Source organism: Scyliorhinus canicula, chromosome 4 (genome assembly GCF_902713615.1).
Source record: "Scyliorhinus canicula chromosome 4, sScyCan1.1, whole genome shotgun sequence".
Classification (NCBI taxonomy): Eukaryota; Metazoa; Chordata; class Chondrichthyes; order Carcharhiniformes; family Scyliorhinidae; genus Scyliorhinus; species Scyliorhinus canicula.
Window position 1 is genome coordinate 164,617,043 of NC_052149.1, and position 17,015 is coordinate 164,634,057.

A 17,015-nucleotide genomic window follows, 5' to 3' on the forward strand; every position below is an offset into this window, starting at 1 on the left:
TATTTACAGATAAGCATCTTCATAATAACAACTGTGGCCGCCCCCTTTAACCGGCATACATATTTTACATTCCCCAATATGGCCGAGGCACATGTTTATAGGCATTTATTTACAATTTGGTTTTGGGCCTTAGCTTGCCATCAGACTGTCACTTGCAGCTTTGTCCTTCCTTTTTTTTTGGAATCATTTTTTTTCAAGTTTTCAACAACAAATTTTATCACATCAGAGAAAAACAGTAACCCCTCCCCTCCAATACAAAAACAATAAATTAACAAGAAAAAGAAATAAGCGTAAAACCATGAGAACAAACCCCCATAACGAACCTGTAGCCCTTCCCCCGATTCCCGTCTATTTTCCCCTGATTCTTGGCCACCCGACTATTCTTCCTCTTGTTCGTTGGCCACAAACAGGTCCCGGAGCAATTGCATGAATGGCTCCCACGTTCTGTGGAAGCCGTCGTCTGACCCTCGGATGGCGAATTTGATTTTTTCCATTTGGAGAGATCCGAGAGGTCGGACAGCCAGTCTGCAGCTCTGGGTGGTGCTGCTGACCGCCAGCCAAACAGGATTCTACGGCGGGTGATCAGGGAGGCAAAGGCAAGGGCATCCGCCCTCCTCCCCAGGAATAGATCTGGCTGGTCTGAAACCCCGAAGACCGCCACTATCGGGCATGGCTCCACCCTCACCCCCACCATTTTGGACATAGCCTCGAAGAAGGCTGTCCAGTACTCCACAAGTCTGGGGCAAGACCAGAACATGTGGGCGTGGTTGGCCGGGCCTCTTTGGCACCGTTCACATCTGTCCTCCACCTCTGGGAAGAACCTACTCATACGGTTTCTTGTTAAGTGGGCTCTATGTACCACTTTTAGTTGGGTCAGGCTGAGCCTTGCACACGTGGAGATGGAGTTGACACTATGCAGTGCTTCGCTCCAGAGTCCCCACCCTATCTCAATCCCCAGGTCATCCTCCCATTTCTTTCTTGTTGCGTCCAGTACGGTGTCGTCCCTTTCTACCAGTCGGTCATACATGTCGCTACAATTCCCTTTCTCTAGGATACTTATGTCCAGTAGGCCTTCCAGTAGTGTCTGTCGTGGCGGTTGTGGGTACGTCCTTGTCTCCTTTCGTAAGAAGTTTTTGAGCTGCAGGTACCGTAGCTCGTTCCCCCCGGCTAGCCGAAATTTCTCTGTCAGTTCGTCCAGTGTTGCGATCCTGCCGTCCGTGTATAGGTCCCTGACTGTCAGTGTCCCCCCGTCCTGCCTCCACCTTTTGAAGGTGGCATCAGTCAGTGCTGGTGTGAACCTATGGTTGTTGCAGATGGGAGCCTTGTCCGACATTTTGGTCAGGCCAAATTGCTGCCGCAGTTGGTTCCAGGATTGGAGGGTGGCTGTCACCACTGGGCTGCTGGAGTGTTTTTTGGGTGGGGATGGGAGTGCTGCCATGGCGAGGACCCGGAGGGAGGTCCCCATGCAGGAGGCCTCTCTGCACGCACCAACTCGGCTTCTGGCCCCTGGATCCATCCCCTTACTCACTCGGCTGTTGCCGTCCAGTGGTAGAATTGCAGGTTCGGGAGGGCTAGCCCCCCCCTGGATTTTGTTTTTTGTAGGACCTTCTTTGGGATCCTAGCATTTTTACCCCCCCCCCCCCCCCCCCCCCATAGGAATGCCATGATAAGTTTGTCCAGCGCTTTGAAAAAGGCCTTGGGGATGTAGATCGGAATGGATCTAAGCAGGAAGAGGAAACATGGGGCAAACATGGTAACAGCAGGGAAGAGCTGTTTTTGAATCTGTTAGTGCGTGTTCTCAGACTTTTATATCTCCTGCCTGATGGAAGAGGTTGGAAGAGTGAATAAGCCGGGTGCGAGGTGTCTTCTTATGCTCTTGGCGTAGCATAAGCTGCTTCCTTGATGTTAACTCTGACAAAGGAAGGTTCAGACGTGGAGATAACTTCAACACGTTTATTAAACTATTTAGAATTCTCCTACTCGGGTTCGACTCGACTGTTAATCCTCTTATAGCTACTCAGACTGACATGCCAGTCTGCTACAATCCACGTGGTGGGTGTGATATTGAATCAACCCTGTGTCTGTACTCACTGAGTGTCTCCACTGGAAAGAGAAAGATCATGTGTGCTGTGTCCTTTGTATATGGGTTGGTGTAATGCCCCCCTGTGGTAGTGTCACCTCTATGTGTATCGTGAATGGTCATTGGTCGTGTCCTATCTTACTGACCTATTGGTTGAGTGTCTGTGTGTCATGTCTCTGGTGCTCCCTCTAGTGTCTAGCTAGTCTATGTGTACTTACATTAACCCCTTGTGTATCTACAGTGATGCATATCACCACATCCCCCCTTTTTCCGTGTCACATATTTTCTGTACACTTACTTCACAAAGTAAATAAGTGAGTAAGAAAATTGAACAAAACACAGGTGGATAAGCGATGCTCTGTACAAGTTATGATAATAGTCATTAAACAATAAGTCCAACTCATATGTATGAGTCCAAAACCCATCAATTATCATGGTCGAATGTCTTTCTTGTTGGGTTGGTGAGTTGGTGAATTTGATGGTGGCATATCTTTGTGAACGCCATCAGTGTCCCTGTGCATAAGGAACCAAGAAGTGGTCAAATCACTTTGTTGTCTGATTTGGAGTCTTTTTTTCTTCCGATGCTTGTGATAGCGATAACGAATGGCATCTGTCCTGAAAGCCAGGTTGCCTGTTGGTAGTGTAGCACACGTGAATTGGGAAGATGCATCATCCTGCCATGGTATGTACTGAGCTGAGCAGTAACAGTGTCCCTCATGGGCAGAGTTGTACCATGTCGTTCCAGTCGTAGTTCCATTGGTGTAGTCTTTGTCGTGCTTGCTGTCGACGATGTTGCCTTTGGTACGCGTCGTGTCGTTGTCTGTAATATGGGTTTCATAGGTGGTGATGTTGTGTTGGATGGTCCTGGTGTTTTTGCTGTGCTCAAGGACCACATGCTGTGGATAATACGAGTCCTTCACAAAGTTACTCGTGTCAGTATGCGTTGTGGCATCTGCTGTCACCTTGAGCGTGCCATCACTGAGGTTGCGGCGCTCCCTGTCTGGAGTCAAGTCCGGCTTACTTGAATCAGCGTTGGCATTTGGTTGCTCCCCATTTGGAGTCTCGTCTGTTTCACCTGAGTCAGTGTTGGTTTGTCGATGCTCCCCATCTGGAGTCTTAGCAGATTCACAGGAGTCGGCTGAGATTTCTTGATGCTCCATGTCTGGAGTCAAAACATTCAGGAATGCATTTGCTTGTGGAGAGGCTCAAGCAAATGAGGTTTGAAGTAACATGGTGTCACCGGAGTCACCAGTGGTCTCATTGTGATCGTCGAGTGCCTCTGTACATACTAGCTGAGGTCTGTCACACTGCGCATCTTGTATGGGAAGTGGGATGCTGTCGTCACTTGTCTCACATACAGTGGGTAGAGCCTCAGTAGCTTCTCGTCGTTCACTTCAGCTGGGTAGACTGTCAGAGTCTTCTTCTTGTGGCTCAAACAATCTGGGTGGACTGTCATAGTCGCTTTGTTGTTCACTGGAGTGTGGTAGACTGTCATAGTCTTCTTGCTGTGCCCTTGAGCATGGCAGACTGTCATAGACTTTCTGTTGTTCACTTGAGCATGGCAGACTTGCATTGTCTGCTGCTGGTTGCTCAGAGGAGGTTGCGAGACCCTCATGGCCTTGTTCATGCAAAGACTGCACTTTGGAGTCCTGCGTTGCTTCTATCGTGGAGGCTGTCCACGAGCTCGCTTGTGTCACTCGAGTCACTTCTTGTTCATGCAAGGACTGCGGTGTGGAGTCTTGCGTTTCTTCTATCATGGAGTCTGTCCACAAGCTCACTGTGGAGGCTTGTGTCACTGGAGTCACTTCTTGTGTGGAGACGTGCAGTTGTCTCGCTGTGGAGTCTTTCATCGCTTTCTGTGTGGAGGCTGGGACCCTTTGTGCTGCGTGGACCACTCTCTGTGTGGCCGCAGGCCACTCTCTGTGGGCTTGTACTGCTCTCTGTCTCTCGGTGTCAGGCCGCAGCATAATCCTGCACTCACGAGTCGGGATGTCATATGTGCTGGGCTGAAGATCTTCATATTCGAAGAACTCTTCATCAGAGTCTTGAATGTACAACACGTCTAGTTGTGGTTCGGATTTGGTACTGGGGTAGCCTCCCAAGGTGAAAGGTTCGTTTGAGTCGTAGTCTTCTAGGACCACATCATCACTGTTTGTGTCAGAGTTGGCATTGGGCTTGCGATGTCCAGATAAGAAATAAAGGTCGGTGTTGTAGTATTCAAGGTCTGAATCATCTCTTTGGGCTGTGCTAACTGCTTGTTGCAGGGTTCTGCGGTGGTTACTTTCAGCTACTGGTTGAATTTCAGGCATTGTGCTGTCATTCCAGGTGAAGGAAGCTGGTTTTACGGCTTTAAGAATTTTTTTTCGTGTTTTGGGACATTTTCCGTTTAAGTGGGCGTGGTCTGGGGCCTCTGATGTCATGAAGTGTGTGACGTAGGTCGTAGGAAGCGATTGCGCATGCGCATATTGCTGTTCCTGTACTGGGGGCTTTTCTCGCAATTGCGCATGCGTGGCTTTGCGCGCATGCGCAAACAGACCTTCCCATTCTGTGCACTTCTCGCGCAACTGCGCATGTGCAGTACCTTTACTCAGATGGCCGCCGATCAAAATTGTCGTTCGCTGCTCCGGGATCTCGGCCTCGTGGTAAGTACTGGCGCCTCTCTTACTGTTTTCTGTTGGTTTGATTGTGTTTTCCTCGCAGTATTTACCGAATTTGTCCAGGACAGCCTGGAAGTCGCTCTTGTTTTGCCCTTTGGAGAACTTTAATGGCACCGGCGATGGTGAGCAGAAGCTCTGTCTTTTCAGCATCGGCCACGTCTTGTAGGTCGGCTGCTACCAGGAAGATCTCAAATCTTTGCCGAATACCCGCCAGTTTTCGCGGAGATTACCGTGGCACTGGAGCCGCTGCGGAACCGGGATCTCGATCATCTTGCCTGGGTATTGTTGCTGGTTGTCACTGTTCGCTGAGATGTAGCTATATGGATTGAGACAGTTACTCACTGGTACCACGTCTTGTTATGCTCTTGGCGTAGCATAAGCGGCTTCCTTGATGTTCACTCTGACAAAGGAAGGTTCAGACGTGGAGATAACTTCAACACATTTATTAAACTATTTAGAATTCTCCTACTTGGGTTCGACTCTACTGTGAATCCTCTTATAGCTACTCAGACTGACAAGCCAGTCTGCTACAATCCACGTGGTGGGTGTGATATTGAATCAACCCTGTGTCTGTACTCACTGAGTGTCTCCACTGGAAAGAGAAAGATCATGTGTGCTGTGTCCTTTGTATATAGGTTGGTGTAATGCCCCCCTGTGGTCGTGTCACCTCTGTGTGTATCATGAATGGCCATTGGTCGTGTCCTATCTTACTGACCTATTGGTTGAGTGTCTGTTTGTCATGTCTCTAGTGCTCCCTCTAGTGTCTAGCTAGTCTATGTGTACTTACATTAACCCCTTGTGTATCTACAGTGATGCATATCACCACAGGAGGGTCTTTGATTATGTTGCCCGCTTTCCCAAGGCAGCAGGAGATATAGACAGAGTCAATGGATAAGGGGCGGGTTTGTGTGATGGACTGGGCAGTGTTCACAACTCTCTGTAGGTTCTTATGGTCTTGATAGGAAGGCGGGCAGAAATAGCTCTTTCTGTTCTTGCCTGTTGGTGGTGCTTGTGACACAGCTGGAGATCATCTGTTCAATAGAATGTGAAATCCCTGTCCACCTTACTGACTGCTGTTCCCTGGCTCGACACTTGATTATGCCAATATGCCCTCGGTGGATCCTCTGGAGGACTTCCAATGGGAGAGCCCATGGTACCAGTACTCTGGCGCCATATATCAAGAAGTCATCTACGGAGTTGAAGTGATGTCACTGCTCGAAATATTGCTTCAAGACTGGGTTACCTGGGATGAACTATGGCCATGCACCCAGGCATAATCTGGCTGCTCTCTTCATCCTGTCTTTGGGCAATACAAAATTCACTTCAACCTCTGGTCTGTTGCCAGCAAATATTTGTCATCAAGTTTGTAAAAACTTCAACTTCTATTTCAAAGCTTTTGTCTTTGATGGGTAAGTGGTGGGTATTTTGGCAGCGTCTTGGCATGGTCTGATATTTTTCCTGCAGTTACTCCATTGTAGCATTGTAACACATGAATGGAAGTCCGAATTGCTGAACCCTGAGTGGCATCTTTGTGATTTCCTTTATGTTAGTAATGTTACTAATGGCTTGTGATCAGTGCTTGTGATCAGTCTTAATCTTAAAGGGCAGGCCCAGTACATAGTCAGGGAATTTCTCACATGCCCAAGTTGGTGCAAGAGCTTCCTTTTTGATCACAACATAGTGCGCTTCAGTGTCGGTTAATTACCTGGTCTTCTCTTGCCATCTCTTAGAACTAGGAATAGCACTGCTCCTAGTCCCTTTGAAGATGCATCAGCTGACACACCATGGGATGTTCAGGGCCATAGTGGGCTCGAGTATCTGAAGATGTTAGTGTTGTTTTGAGTTTTTCAAATGACTGCTGCTGATGCTCAGTCCAGCATTACACCTGGTCCTGTTGTAAAAGATATCTGAGGTGTTCATTTATCTGTGCTAAGTGAGGCAGGAATTTATCGAGTTGGTTCACCGTGCCCATTGTGATGATAGGTAGACTATCATCTGTACATAATATGAATAGTTCATCATCACTGTAAATTCTATGACCTATGATCTGCATGTGTATTATGAGTTAAGTGTTTTACTGTTGTAGTTCTACCATCCCACCAGTAGTTGGGGCGATTATGGAGTCCCAGGACCAGGGATGCACCATGTGTTGCTTCAGTAGGCGTTTGTCAGGAGTCGATAGCAGTAGCAGTTTAAAGTATCTCTGTTGTATCTTAGTGTAGTGATAGATGTTTATTTCCAACTATATTCATCTTAGACATTTTAGTTATTGGTTAATGTAGTGTTAGTAATAAATAGCTTTGTTTATAAAACAACGTCTAATGTTCTTTGTTCACACCCATAAACTTTTGAAGCTCGGTTACAATTCTAGGTGGTAAAAAGCTTGTAAAAAGTGTGGGGAATTCCCTGCTAAATTCACTATTGTGTGTTTCTGCGTTGACCTCACCAATATTTAGAAGCAGGTTCAGAGCTATGCAGGCTTTTCTGCTCAACAAAGAGTGTACATTGTTTCAGAAATTTCCCCAGGTTTATATTTTAGTGTCGTATCTAGCTGGCCTTTAACATTCCAATTGATTTTCATGGATCTTGGAATTGAATAGAGAATGATTGCGGTGTACCTTTATTCAACCATGAAACTCTATCAGATAACACTGAAACCCCAGCTCTGGTGTCTAGCTTGAATTCAGTCAGATTCCCATTGACTCCAGAACTGGTTTTGATCTTCCTTGATTTCTCCCAGAAAGGTGTTTCCTTGTTGTCAAAGGCTGTGATTGTACAGCCTCGTCGCGACCGACTCCGTGACGTGATGAAGCCGGTAAATCTTGCGAGAGATCTCTCGCAAGATTTGCGATGCTCCGGATGCCTTGCGAGATCTACCAAGATCTTGTGAGACGTCGCAATCTGTATCTTGCCCTCCATGGGCAGCATCCAGAGTAGCATATTTAGGTGTGCAGTTAAGCACAGCTTTATTACTATTGGTAAGAAGTAGCGACACAGTGGGTAACACTGCTGCCTCATTCACGGCGCCGAGAACCCAGGTTTGATCCTGGCCCCGGGTCACTGTCCATATGGAGTTTGAACATTCTCCCCATGTCTGCATGGGTCTTACCCCCACAGCCCAAAGATGTACAGGGTAGGTGAATTGGTCACGCTAAATTGCCCCTTAATTGGAAAAAAATAAATTAGGTACTCTAAATTCATTTTTTTAAATATTACTATTGGTAAGGTTTATGTGGATCTCACCCCTACAACCCAAAGATGAACAGGGTAGGTGGATTGGCCACGCTAAATTGCCCCTTAATTGGAAAAAAAAGAATTAGGTACTCTAAATTTATTTTTTTAAATATTACTATTGGTAAGGTTTATGTGGATCTCACCCCTACAACCCAAAGATGTACAGGGTAGGTGGATTGGCCATGCTAAATTGCCCCTTAATTGGAAAAAAAAGAATTGTACTTTAAATTTATTTTTTAAAAATCTATTGGTAAGGTTTATTACCAGAAGTAAGGTTGATTAGCAGTAACAAGGTTAGTAGTTAATAAATAAAGTAATGGTATGGATGCTCCAACCTTGAGAATAATAATAACAATAATAATCACTTATTGTCACAAGTAGGCTTCAATGAAGTTACTGTGAAAAGCCTCTAGTTGCCACATTCCGGCGCCTGTTCGGGGAGGCTGGTCCAGGAATTGAACCTGTGCTGCTGCCTTATTCTGCATTACAAGGCAGCGATTTAGCCCAGTGTGCTAAACCAGACCTTGTGCAACATGGGAACTCCAGAATGCTTCCTATGTCCTGGATAACCATTTCTGCAGGAAGTATTGTCAGTTGCAGCAACTTGAACTCTGGCTTGAGCAGCAGCAAGCAACACTGATGAATCTATGAGGTTTAGATCCACATGGATAGGATGGGTATAAATATGGTCATTAAGCAGCTTAAGGGTATGAAGAAGGACAGAAAATGAGTGACCTGCAGACAGTTAAAAAGAAACATGCAGGTGGTTCAGGAATCCCCTGTGTGCATCCCACTCTCCAACCAGTATTCAGTTCTGAAGGAAGAGCAATAGTAATAGGGTATTCTATAGTTCGGAGAGCAGACAGGTGTTTTTGCAGCCGCAGATGTGAATCCAGGATGGTATGTTGCCTCCCTGGTGCCAGGGTCATGATGTCACAGAGTGGTTGCAGAATATTCAAAAGGGGAGAGTGAACAGCCAGAGGACATGATCCATTTCAATACCAGCAACATAGGTGGAAAGAGGGATGAGGTCCTGTGGGCAGCATTTAAGGAGTTAGGAAAAACATTGAAAAAAACAGAATTTTAAAGGTAGAACCTCCAGATTACTCCCTGAGCTAGTGAACACAGAAAGATAAAGGTGGAACACATGAATGTGTAGCTGGAGAAATGGTGCAAGGAGGGAGGCTTTTAGCTTCCTGGGGCATTGGAACTGGTTGTGGGTGAGTGGGGGTGGCAGGTAACCTTTATAAGCCAGACAATTAGCACCTCAATGATACCAGAGAGATTTGCTAGTGCTGTTTAGCAGGGTTTAAACTACTTTGGCAGAGGGATGGAAAACTGGGTGAATTCAAATGGGACAAAATCAGAAATGGAAAGCAGAAAATTAATGAAGGAGTCTGGAACGCAGAAGAAGCAAAGGTTAAAAAATAAAAAAGAAGTTTGGCAGCGGTCAAGAGTTCAAATTAAGGAGTATCGGGAATAAAGAAGCTGAGCTGGGGGCACAGATAGAACCATGGCAGTATCATATAACTGTCACAGAAACATGGCTTAAAGGACAGGAATAGCAGCTTTACATTCCCGGTTACAGGATTTTCAAAGATGGAGAGAGGGATAAAAAATGGAGGAAGGGTGGTGGTTTTTGTCAAAATAATTACAGCTGTGAGGAGGGATATGTTAGAAGAATGTGGTGGCCTTGTGATATTGTTACTGGATTAGTAATCCAGAGACCCAGGTTATGCTCTGGGGTCCCGGGTTTGAATCCCACCATGGCAGATGATAGGATTTAAAATCCCATGAAAAAAGAAATCTGGAATTAAAAGTCTAATGATGACCATTGCCGATTGTCATAAAAACCCATCTGGTTCATTAATGTCCTTCAGGGAAGGAAATCTCTTGTCCTTACCCGGCCTGGCCTACAAGTGGCTCCAGACCGTCTAAATGCCCCCCACTGAAATGACCTAGCAAGCCATTCAGTAAGGCAATTAGAGATGGGCAACAAATGCTGTCCCAGCCCAGCGATGCCCACATCCCAAGGACAAATGAAGAAAACAAAAGTACAGAAATCATCAAGTGAGGACATAAGGATTGATCTAAGGAACAAAAAAGTATCAGTCAGGCCACTGGGAACATATTATAAACCTCCAAACAATCAACGTAAGATAGAAGAGCAAATATGTAGACACATGTCTGACGTGTGCAAAAACAATAGGGCAGTAATAGCAAGGAATTTTAACTATGCCAATATTAATTGGTGTCCTCTTCTTCACCCAGTAGTTGAGTCGGTGGAGGGGGGGCGGTGTATGGGTGGGGGTGGTTTTGATGGTCGCCGGTGGGCCTGCGGGTGCCAATTCTTGAAGTAGCTGTGTCGTGATGGAGGGAAACGGTGTAGGGTCGGGGGTGGTGGTGATGGTCGCTGGGGAACCCGCAGGTGCCAAATCAACTCGTCGCTCATGAAGGAGGAACCCCGATCGCTCTGGATGTAGGTGTGGAACCCGAACAAGGTGAAAAGACTGTGCAGGGCCTTGATGACGGTGGCAGAGGTCATGTCAGGACATGGGATGGCAAAGGGGAATCTTGAGTATTCGTCAACAATGTTGAGGAAGTACACGTTATGGTCAGTGGAGGGGAGGGGTCCTTTGAAGTCGATGCTGAGGCGCTCAAAGGGGCGAGAGGCCTTTACCAGGTGTGCCCTGCCTGGCCGATAGAAGTGCGGTTTGCACTCCGCGCAGACCTGGCAGTTCCTGGTCACGGTCCTGACCTCCTCGATGGAGTAAGGCACTTTACGAGCCTTGATGAAGTGAAAAAAACAAGTGACCACCGGGTGACAGAGGTCATTGTGGAGTGCCCGAAATCGGTCTACTTGTGCGCTGGCACATGTACCGCGGGATAGGGCATCTGGGGGCTCATTGAGCTTCCCAGGTCGATACAAGATATTGTAGTTGTAGGTGGAGAGCTTAATCCTCCACCTCAGAATCTTGTCGTTCTTGATTTTGCCCCACTGTGTATTGTTAAACATGAAGACAACCGACTGTTGGTCAGTGAGGAGAGTGAATCACCTGCCGGCCAGGTAATGCCTCCAATGTTGTACAGCTTCTACAATGGTTTGGGCTTCCTTTCTGACGGAGGTGTGTTGAATTTCGGAGGCATGGAGGGTACGGGAGAAAAAAGCCATAGGCCTGCCCGCCTGGTTGAGGGTAGCGGCCAGAGCAAAGTCCGACGCATCGCTCTCCACCTGGAACGGAATGGAGTCGCCTTGATGCGGTTGAAGGCCAGGCGGGCCTCAGTCGTCAGGGGAAAAATGGTGGATTTAATAAGTGGATGGGCCTTGCCCGCATAATTGGGGACCCACTGGGCATAATAAGAGAAGAACTCCAGGCATCGCTTCAGGGCCTTAGGGCAGTGGGGGAGGGGAAGTTCCAGGAGGGGGCGCATGCGGTCGGGGTCCGACCCTAGGACTCCGTTTTCCGCAACGTCGCCAAGGATGGATAGGCAGGTTGTGCGGAAAACGCATTTCTCCTTATTGTAGGTGAGGTTCAGTTTAGCGGTGTGGAGGAAGTGCCGGGGGTTTTCGTCATGGTCCTGTTGGTCATGGCCGCAGATGGTGACATTATCCAAGTACGGGAACGTGGCCCGCAGCCCGTTCTGGTGAACCATTCGGTCCATTTCTCGTTGGAAGACCGAGACCCCATTGGTGGCTCCGAATGGAACCCTGAGGAAGTGGTAGGGAGCTGGTGGTACGGTCTTCAAGTCAACTGTGGAGAAGACTTGATACTGCGCAATCTAGTTGACGATGTCAGATATACGGGGGAGGGGGTACGCATCGAGCTGCGTGTACCGGTTGATGCTCTGACAGTAGTCGATGACCATCCGGTGCTTCTCCCTAGTCTTGGCAACCACCACTTGGGCTCTCCAGGGGCTGGTACTATCCTCAATGATCCCCTCTCGTAGGAGTCGCTGGACATCTGATCTGATAAAGGCCCTGTCCCGGGCACTGTATCATCTGCTCCTCGTAGCGACGGGATTACAGTCTGGGGTGAGGTTAGCGAAGAGCGAGGGTGGGGCAACCTTAATGGTCGCGAGGCTACAGACGGTGAGTGGGGGCAGGGGTCCATCGAACTTTAAGGCTTTGGAGGTAGCACTGGAAGTCGAGCCCCAGTAATAGGGTAGCGCAGAGATGGGGAAGGACGTAGACTTTAAAGTTTGTGTACTCTACGCCTTGTACAGTAAGGGTCATGACACAATACCCCCGGATTTCTACTGAATGTGATCCGGAAGCCAGGGAGATTTTCTGCATCGCGGGTAAAATTGGGAGGGAGCAGCGCCTTACCGTATCTGGGTGAATGAAGCTGTCTGTGCTCCCGGAGTCGAAAAGGCAGGCCCGTTGATCCAGAGGGTCATCATAGATTTTGTGAGGTGATGAGGCTGGGAATCGTCGAGCGTGATGAAGGTGAGCTTTGGAAGGTGATGGATAGGCCGCTCGGAGGTAGCAGCGGCCAGCTTACGACCAGGTGAGCAGGGCTCCTGGGAGGCTGCAGAGTGGTCCCAAGATGGCGGCCCTCATGGGTCGCACGTGGCATCGGAAATAACGTCAAAGATGGCGACCCCCATGGGTCGCGCGTGGCGGGCGAAATCGAAGATGGTGGCGCCCACGGGTCGCACATGGCGGTGGCGTGGCAGCTGGGGGCGGCCCCGACAGGCAGCAGGCAGCGCTGCTGGGCCTAGGAGTTTGAGGGAGAGATCGGGCCTGGCAGGCTTTCGCAAAGTTGGCCTTCCTCTCACACCTGTTGTAAGTCATGTTCCGTGCAGGGCAGCGTTGTCTGAGATGCTTACCCTGGCTGCAAAAGTAGCACTTTGGACTTCCGGTGCTGGCGGGCTGCTGCGTGGCACAGGCTTGCGCCGCACTCGAGTCGGTTGATGGCGGCACCCATGAGGTCCACGATGGTGCTGCGTGGTCGGAGGTGCAGGCCTCCATGTTCTGGAAGGCCACCTCCAGCGAGTTTGAGAGCTGCACTGTCTCTGGGAGGCCGAGTGTACCCACTTCTAGCAATCGCTGGCAGATGTAGTTCGATTTCATGCCTGCGACATAGGAGTCCCTGATCAACAGCTCCATGTGTTGGGTAGCCGATACCGCCTGGCAATCACAGTTCCGGACGAGCACCCGCAGGCACGCAGGAATTCTGCTAGTGATTCCCCAGGGCGTTGTTGTCTAGTGGCAAGAAGGTGCCTAGCATACACCTCATTTACAGACTTTACATATTGTCCTTTCAGCAGCATTATCGCCTCCGTATACGAGGGGGCATCCCTGATGAGGAGGAAAACCTGCGGGCTCACCCGTGCGTTGAGGATCTGCTTCTTTTGGGGGTCGGTGAAGTCTTCGGTGGAGGATCCGAGGTACGCTTCGAAGCAGCTTAGCCAGTGCTTGAATGTTGCAGTGGTGTCGGCTGCCTGTGGGTCTAGCTCCAGCTGATCAGGCTTGCGCGATGAATTCATCTTAGAAGTTTAGTTTATTAAATTGATGTGCCATTAATGAACACAAAACGAGTAGTGAACGTAACTGAGGCTTTAATAAACTAAACAAAAAGCCTCCTGGCCTCTGATCCCGAACTGGGTCAGAGGCGGAGACCAGCCACCTTTATACCGAGCCCGACGGGAGGCGGAGCCATCGGGCAGTTGTTTACCACATTACATATAATACAGTAGCCATCTACCACAATGCACATATTATACACTACAGTGGTTTACCACAATGGTTTTAATATGAAAGTAATGGAGGGAACAGAATTCTTGAGGTGTGTTCAGGATACCCTGTTACACAAAAGATCAGAAGGGTAACCTTGGAGGCAGAAAATATGGGCATCGTTCTTAATGAATACTGTCATCATTAAAGAGGAAAATAGATCTTTTCCATCCACTATCCAGGAACCCTCACATCCTTGTACATGACAATCATAGAATCGCTACAGTGCACAAGGAGACCATTCAGCCCATCGAGTCTTCACTGAACCTCTGAAAGAGTACCACCCTATAAAGGCCCAATCCCCCTCCCTATCCCCGCAATCTGACCTAGCGGCAATTTAGCTTGGCCAATCCACCTAACCTGCACATCTTTGGACTGTGGGAGGAAACCGGAGCGCCCGGAGAAACCCCCAGACACGGAAAGAATGTGCAAACTTCACACACTCACCCGAAGTCGGAACTGAACCCGGGTCTCTGGCGCTGAGGCAGCAATGCCAACCATTGTCTGCTCTGTTTAATTACAATGATTTATTAGGGAAGACAACAATCATAGTTTATTAAGTGATCTTAGGGAGTTTTGGAAACTATACAGTACATTAAAAAGATTTGGTAAATGCCAGACTCAGGGAAAAGACACCACCGAGCTAAGATGTTGATGTGGCAAAGACACAGGCACTGCTAGGTATGTATAGTCTGCCACAGAGACCTTCCTCTGAAGTTGTGCTCTCCCAACATGTTGGCTTATAAACGATTTTGCATAATAATCTGCATCACTACAGCACTGGTGTACTGGGCTCCTCCATCATTGAGGATAAGGATATTTGCAGAACCTCCTCCGCCATAATTTAATTGTCCACCATCATTCACAGCTGGATGTGTCAGGACTGCAGTTGACATCTGATGCGTTGCTTGTCAGTGTAATAGCTTTAGAATGACGTTAGTGGCAAAGCGTTGCGAATGTGGCATATTCAGTACATTCTGCTGCATGTTGCCAAGCTGCAAGTTGCACCCTATCCCCATAACCCAGTAACTGCACCTAACCTTTTGGACAATAAGGGGCAATTTAGCATAGCCAATCCACCTAACTTGCACATCTTTGGGCTGCGGGAGGAAAACGGAGCATCCGGAGGAAACACATGCATACACGGGGAGAAGGTATAAACTCGTCACCCAAAGCTGGACTTGAACCCGGGTCCCTGTGGGGCAGCAGTACTAACCACTGTGCCACCGATAGATTGGAAGGTTGAAACTTTTCCAAGGAATCACAAACAGGATTATGCAACATGGTTGATTACTTCTGAACTCCGTTAATGCAAACATACATAACATCACCTGGAAAATGGGCCTTTATTCAGAACTGTTTATTGTATTTTTTTAAGAGTGTGACCATTTTCTTGGAGGGAATGTTATCAACATTTTTGAAGTTGTTTGTCAGCTTTGATGCTTAACATGTGTGACTTTTACCTGCATCTGGCAACTATTAATCAACTCCAGTTTTACCAAAAGTCATCATTGCTTCGGCAAAAGCCAAGATTAATGCGCACGCGCACCTGGTGTCGCCCTGTTTCTCGCACGGCCACCTGGGTGTTGTAGTCGCGCATGTGCAAATCCAGCCCAAGCCAAGGGAAGAAACTACATCTCCCAGAAAGCGCTGCGCCGCTGTTTCCTTCTGACCCAGCGGTTGACAATCCGAGTGGGATTCACAATAGCCCCGGGTTTCTCATCATGGCCAAGAGCCTGCCGCCTGATGATCCCAACTTAATCGCCATGATCGTAGATCATCTGAAGAGCCGCGGCCTGTTCGATGAGTTCCGCAGAGACTGTCTGGCTGATGTCGACACTAAGGTGAGAGGGAGGGCACGGGTCAGAGTCGGGGGGCACGGGTCAGAGTCGGGGGGCCCGGGGCGAGGGTCAGGGGGCCCGGGTCAGGGGGACCCAGGCGGTGGGCCCGGGGCAGGTTCGGGGGCCCCGGGGCGAGGGTCAGGGGGCCCGGGTCAGGGGGACCCAGGCGGTGGGCCCGGGGCAGGTTCGGGGGCCCCGGGGCGAGGGCCCGGGTAGGGGGCCCCGGGTCAGAGTCGGGGGGGCCCGGGGCGAGGGCCCGGGTCAGAGGGCCCCAGGGCGAGGGCCCGGGTCAGAGGGCCCCAGGATAGGGCCCGGGTCAGGGTCGCCGTTCCTCCCTGTTTTCGGCTGATTGACTCAAGCAGTTGATAAAGCCCCGTTCCTGGGTCTCGATGGGCAGCGGGTGGATTTCTGACGCTGCCGTCCTTCAGTTCCGGGAGAGCCGGTGCTGGACAGTTTCTATCTGAGAAGCCGGAGGCCCGAGCCTTTTAATCCAAGTTGCAAGTGACTCCCGCTCCCAATGACCTGCAACACGGTGATTCAAGGTGCCCCAGGCGCCAGGAAAGTAGGAAAGGGAGCACCCAGCACAGAGAAGGAAGGGGAAGTGGACTAGTGACGGGGGTGGTGTATCTGATACACTCATGTCCTTTAGGGAAGAACACCACAGTCCTTACCTAGACTTGTCTGACTTCAAATCTGCGGTAGACTCAAATTGAGTCTGCACTAAGTGCTGTTTTGTTGCCTTAGAGTGCAGCTGGAGTTTGGTGAAACAGGGAGTTGTGGGAGGAGGCGATCAGTCCCTTTTCTCTGATTGAAATGAAATGAAAATCACTTAGGTGAGTACTTCTGCTCTTTAAAATAAATGTACGGTGTTAGGAATTTGGAGCATAGGGGAAAGTGGGACTTCAAGTAACTCTTACAGTTGAAAGTACTGGAGGTTAGAGAGAGTGTGAATTGGGCAAGGAGAAGCTGGGCAAAGTAGCGGGAAAACTTTGAAAGGAGCAGCCCAGCGTACCTTCACTCAATCCAGAGGTGGAGCCGCTGAGGTGACGTCAAGATTCAAAAGTGGTGCAGGCAGTGGAAGCTGCTGATTAGGTGAGTACAGATGGTGAGTATACTATTATTACTCATAGTTTGTAAAGTCATTATTTTGTAGTTTGCAGGGGCTATATTCTCTATTGACGAGGTCAACGAACGAAGAGCCCGAACGTTCTTGATATTAATTGTTTTAAACATCCTTTAAAGGTTTAATCCAAAGGGGTAAGTCATGGCAGGACATCTAAAAGCCATTGTTTGCTCATCTGGCTCTATGTGGGAAACTAGGCACATTTCCAGTACCCAGGGTCCAGTACTGCAGGATGTGTCTCCAGCGTTATATCCTGGAATTCTGATTTTAGAACTGAAGCGGTGGTTGGGGTCACTGGAGCATCTGCGAAGCAGAGAGTATCGTGAATAGCATGCATAGAGTG

The 17,015-nt window shown here is 48.8% G+C and overlaps 1 protein-coding gene across 2 annotated transcripts in view; it reads left to right on the plus strand.

Annotated features, from left to right (window-relative positions):
• The first annotated feature begins 15,343 nt into the window (after positions 1-15,343).
• The window catches only part of bod1 (biorientation of chromosomes in cell division 1), a 28,846-nt gene continuing 27,174 nt past the window's right edge, over positions 15,344-17,015 (plus strand). For both annotated transcript variants that reach the window (XM_038795477.1, XM_038795476.1), the window contains exon 1: positions 15,344-15,552. In XM_038795477.1, the coding sequence (XP_038651405.1) occupies positions 15,433-15,552 (120 nt within the window). In that variant the 5' untranslated portion in view covers positions 15,344-15,432. The remainder of the gene's footprint in view (positions 15,553-17,015) is intronic.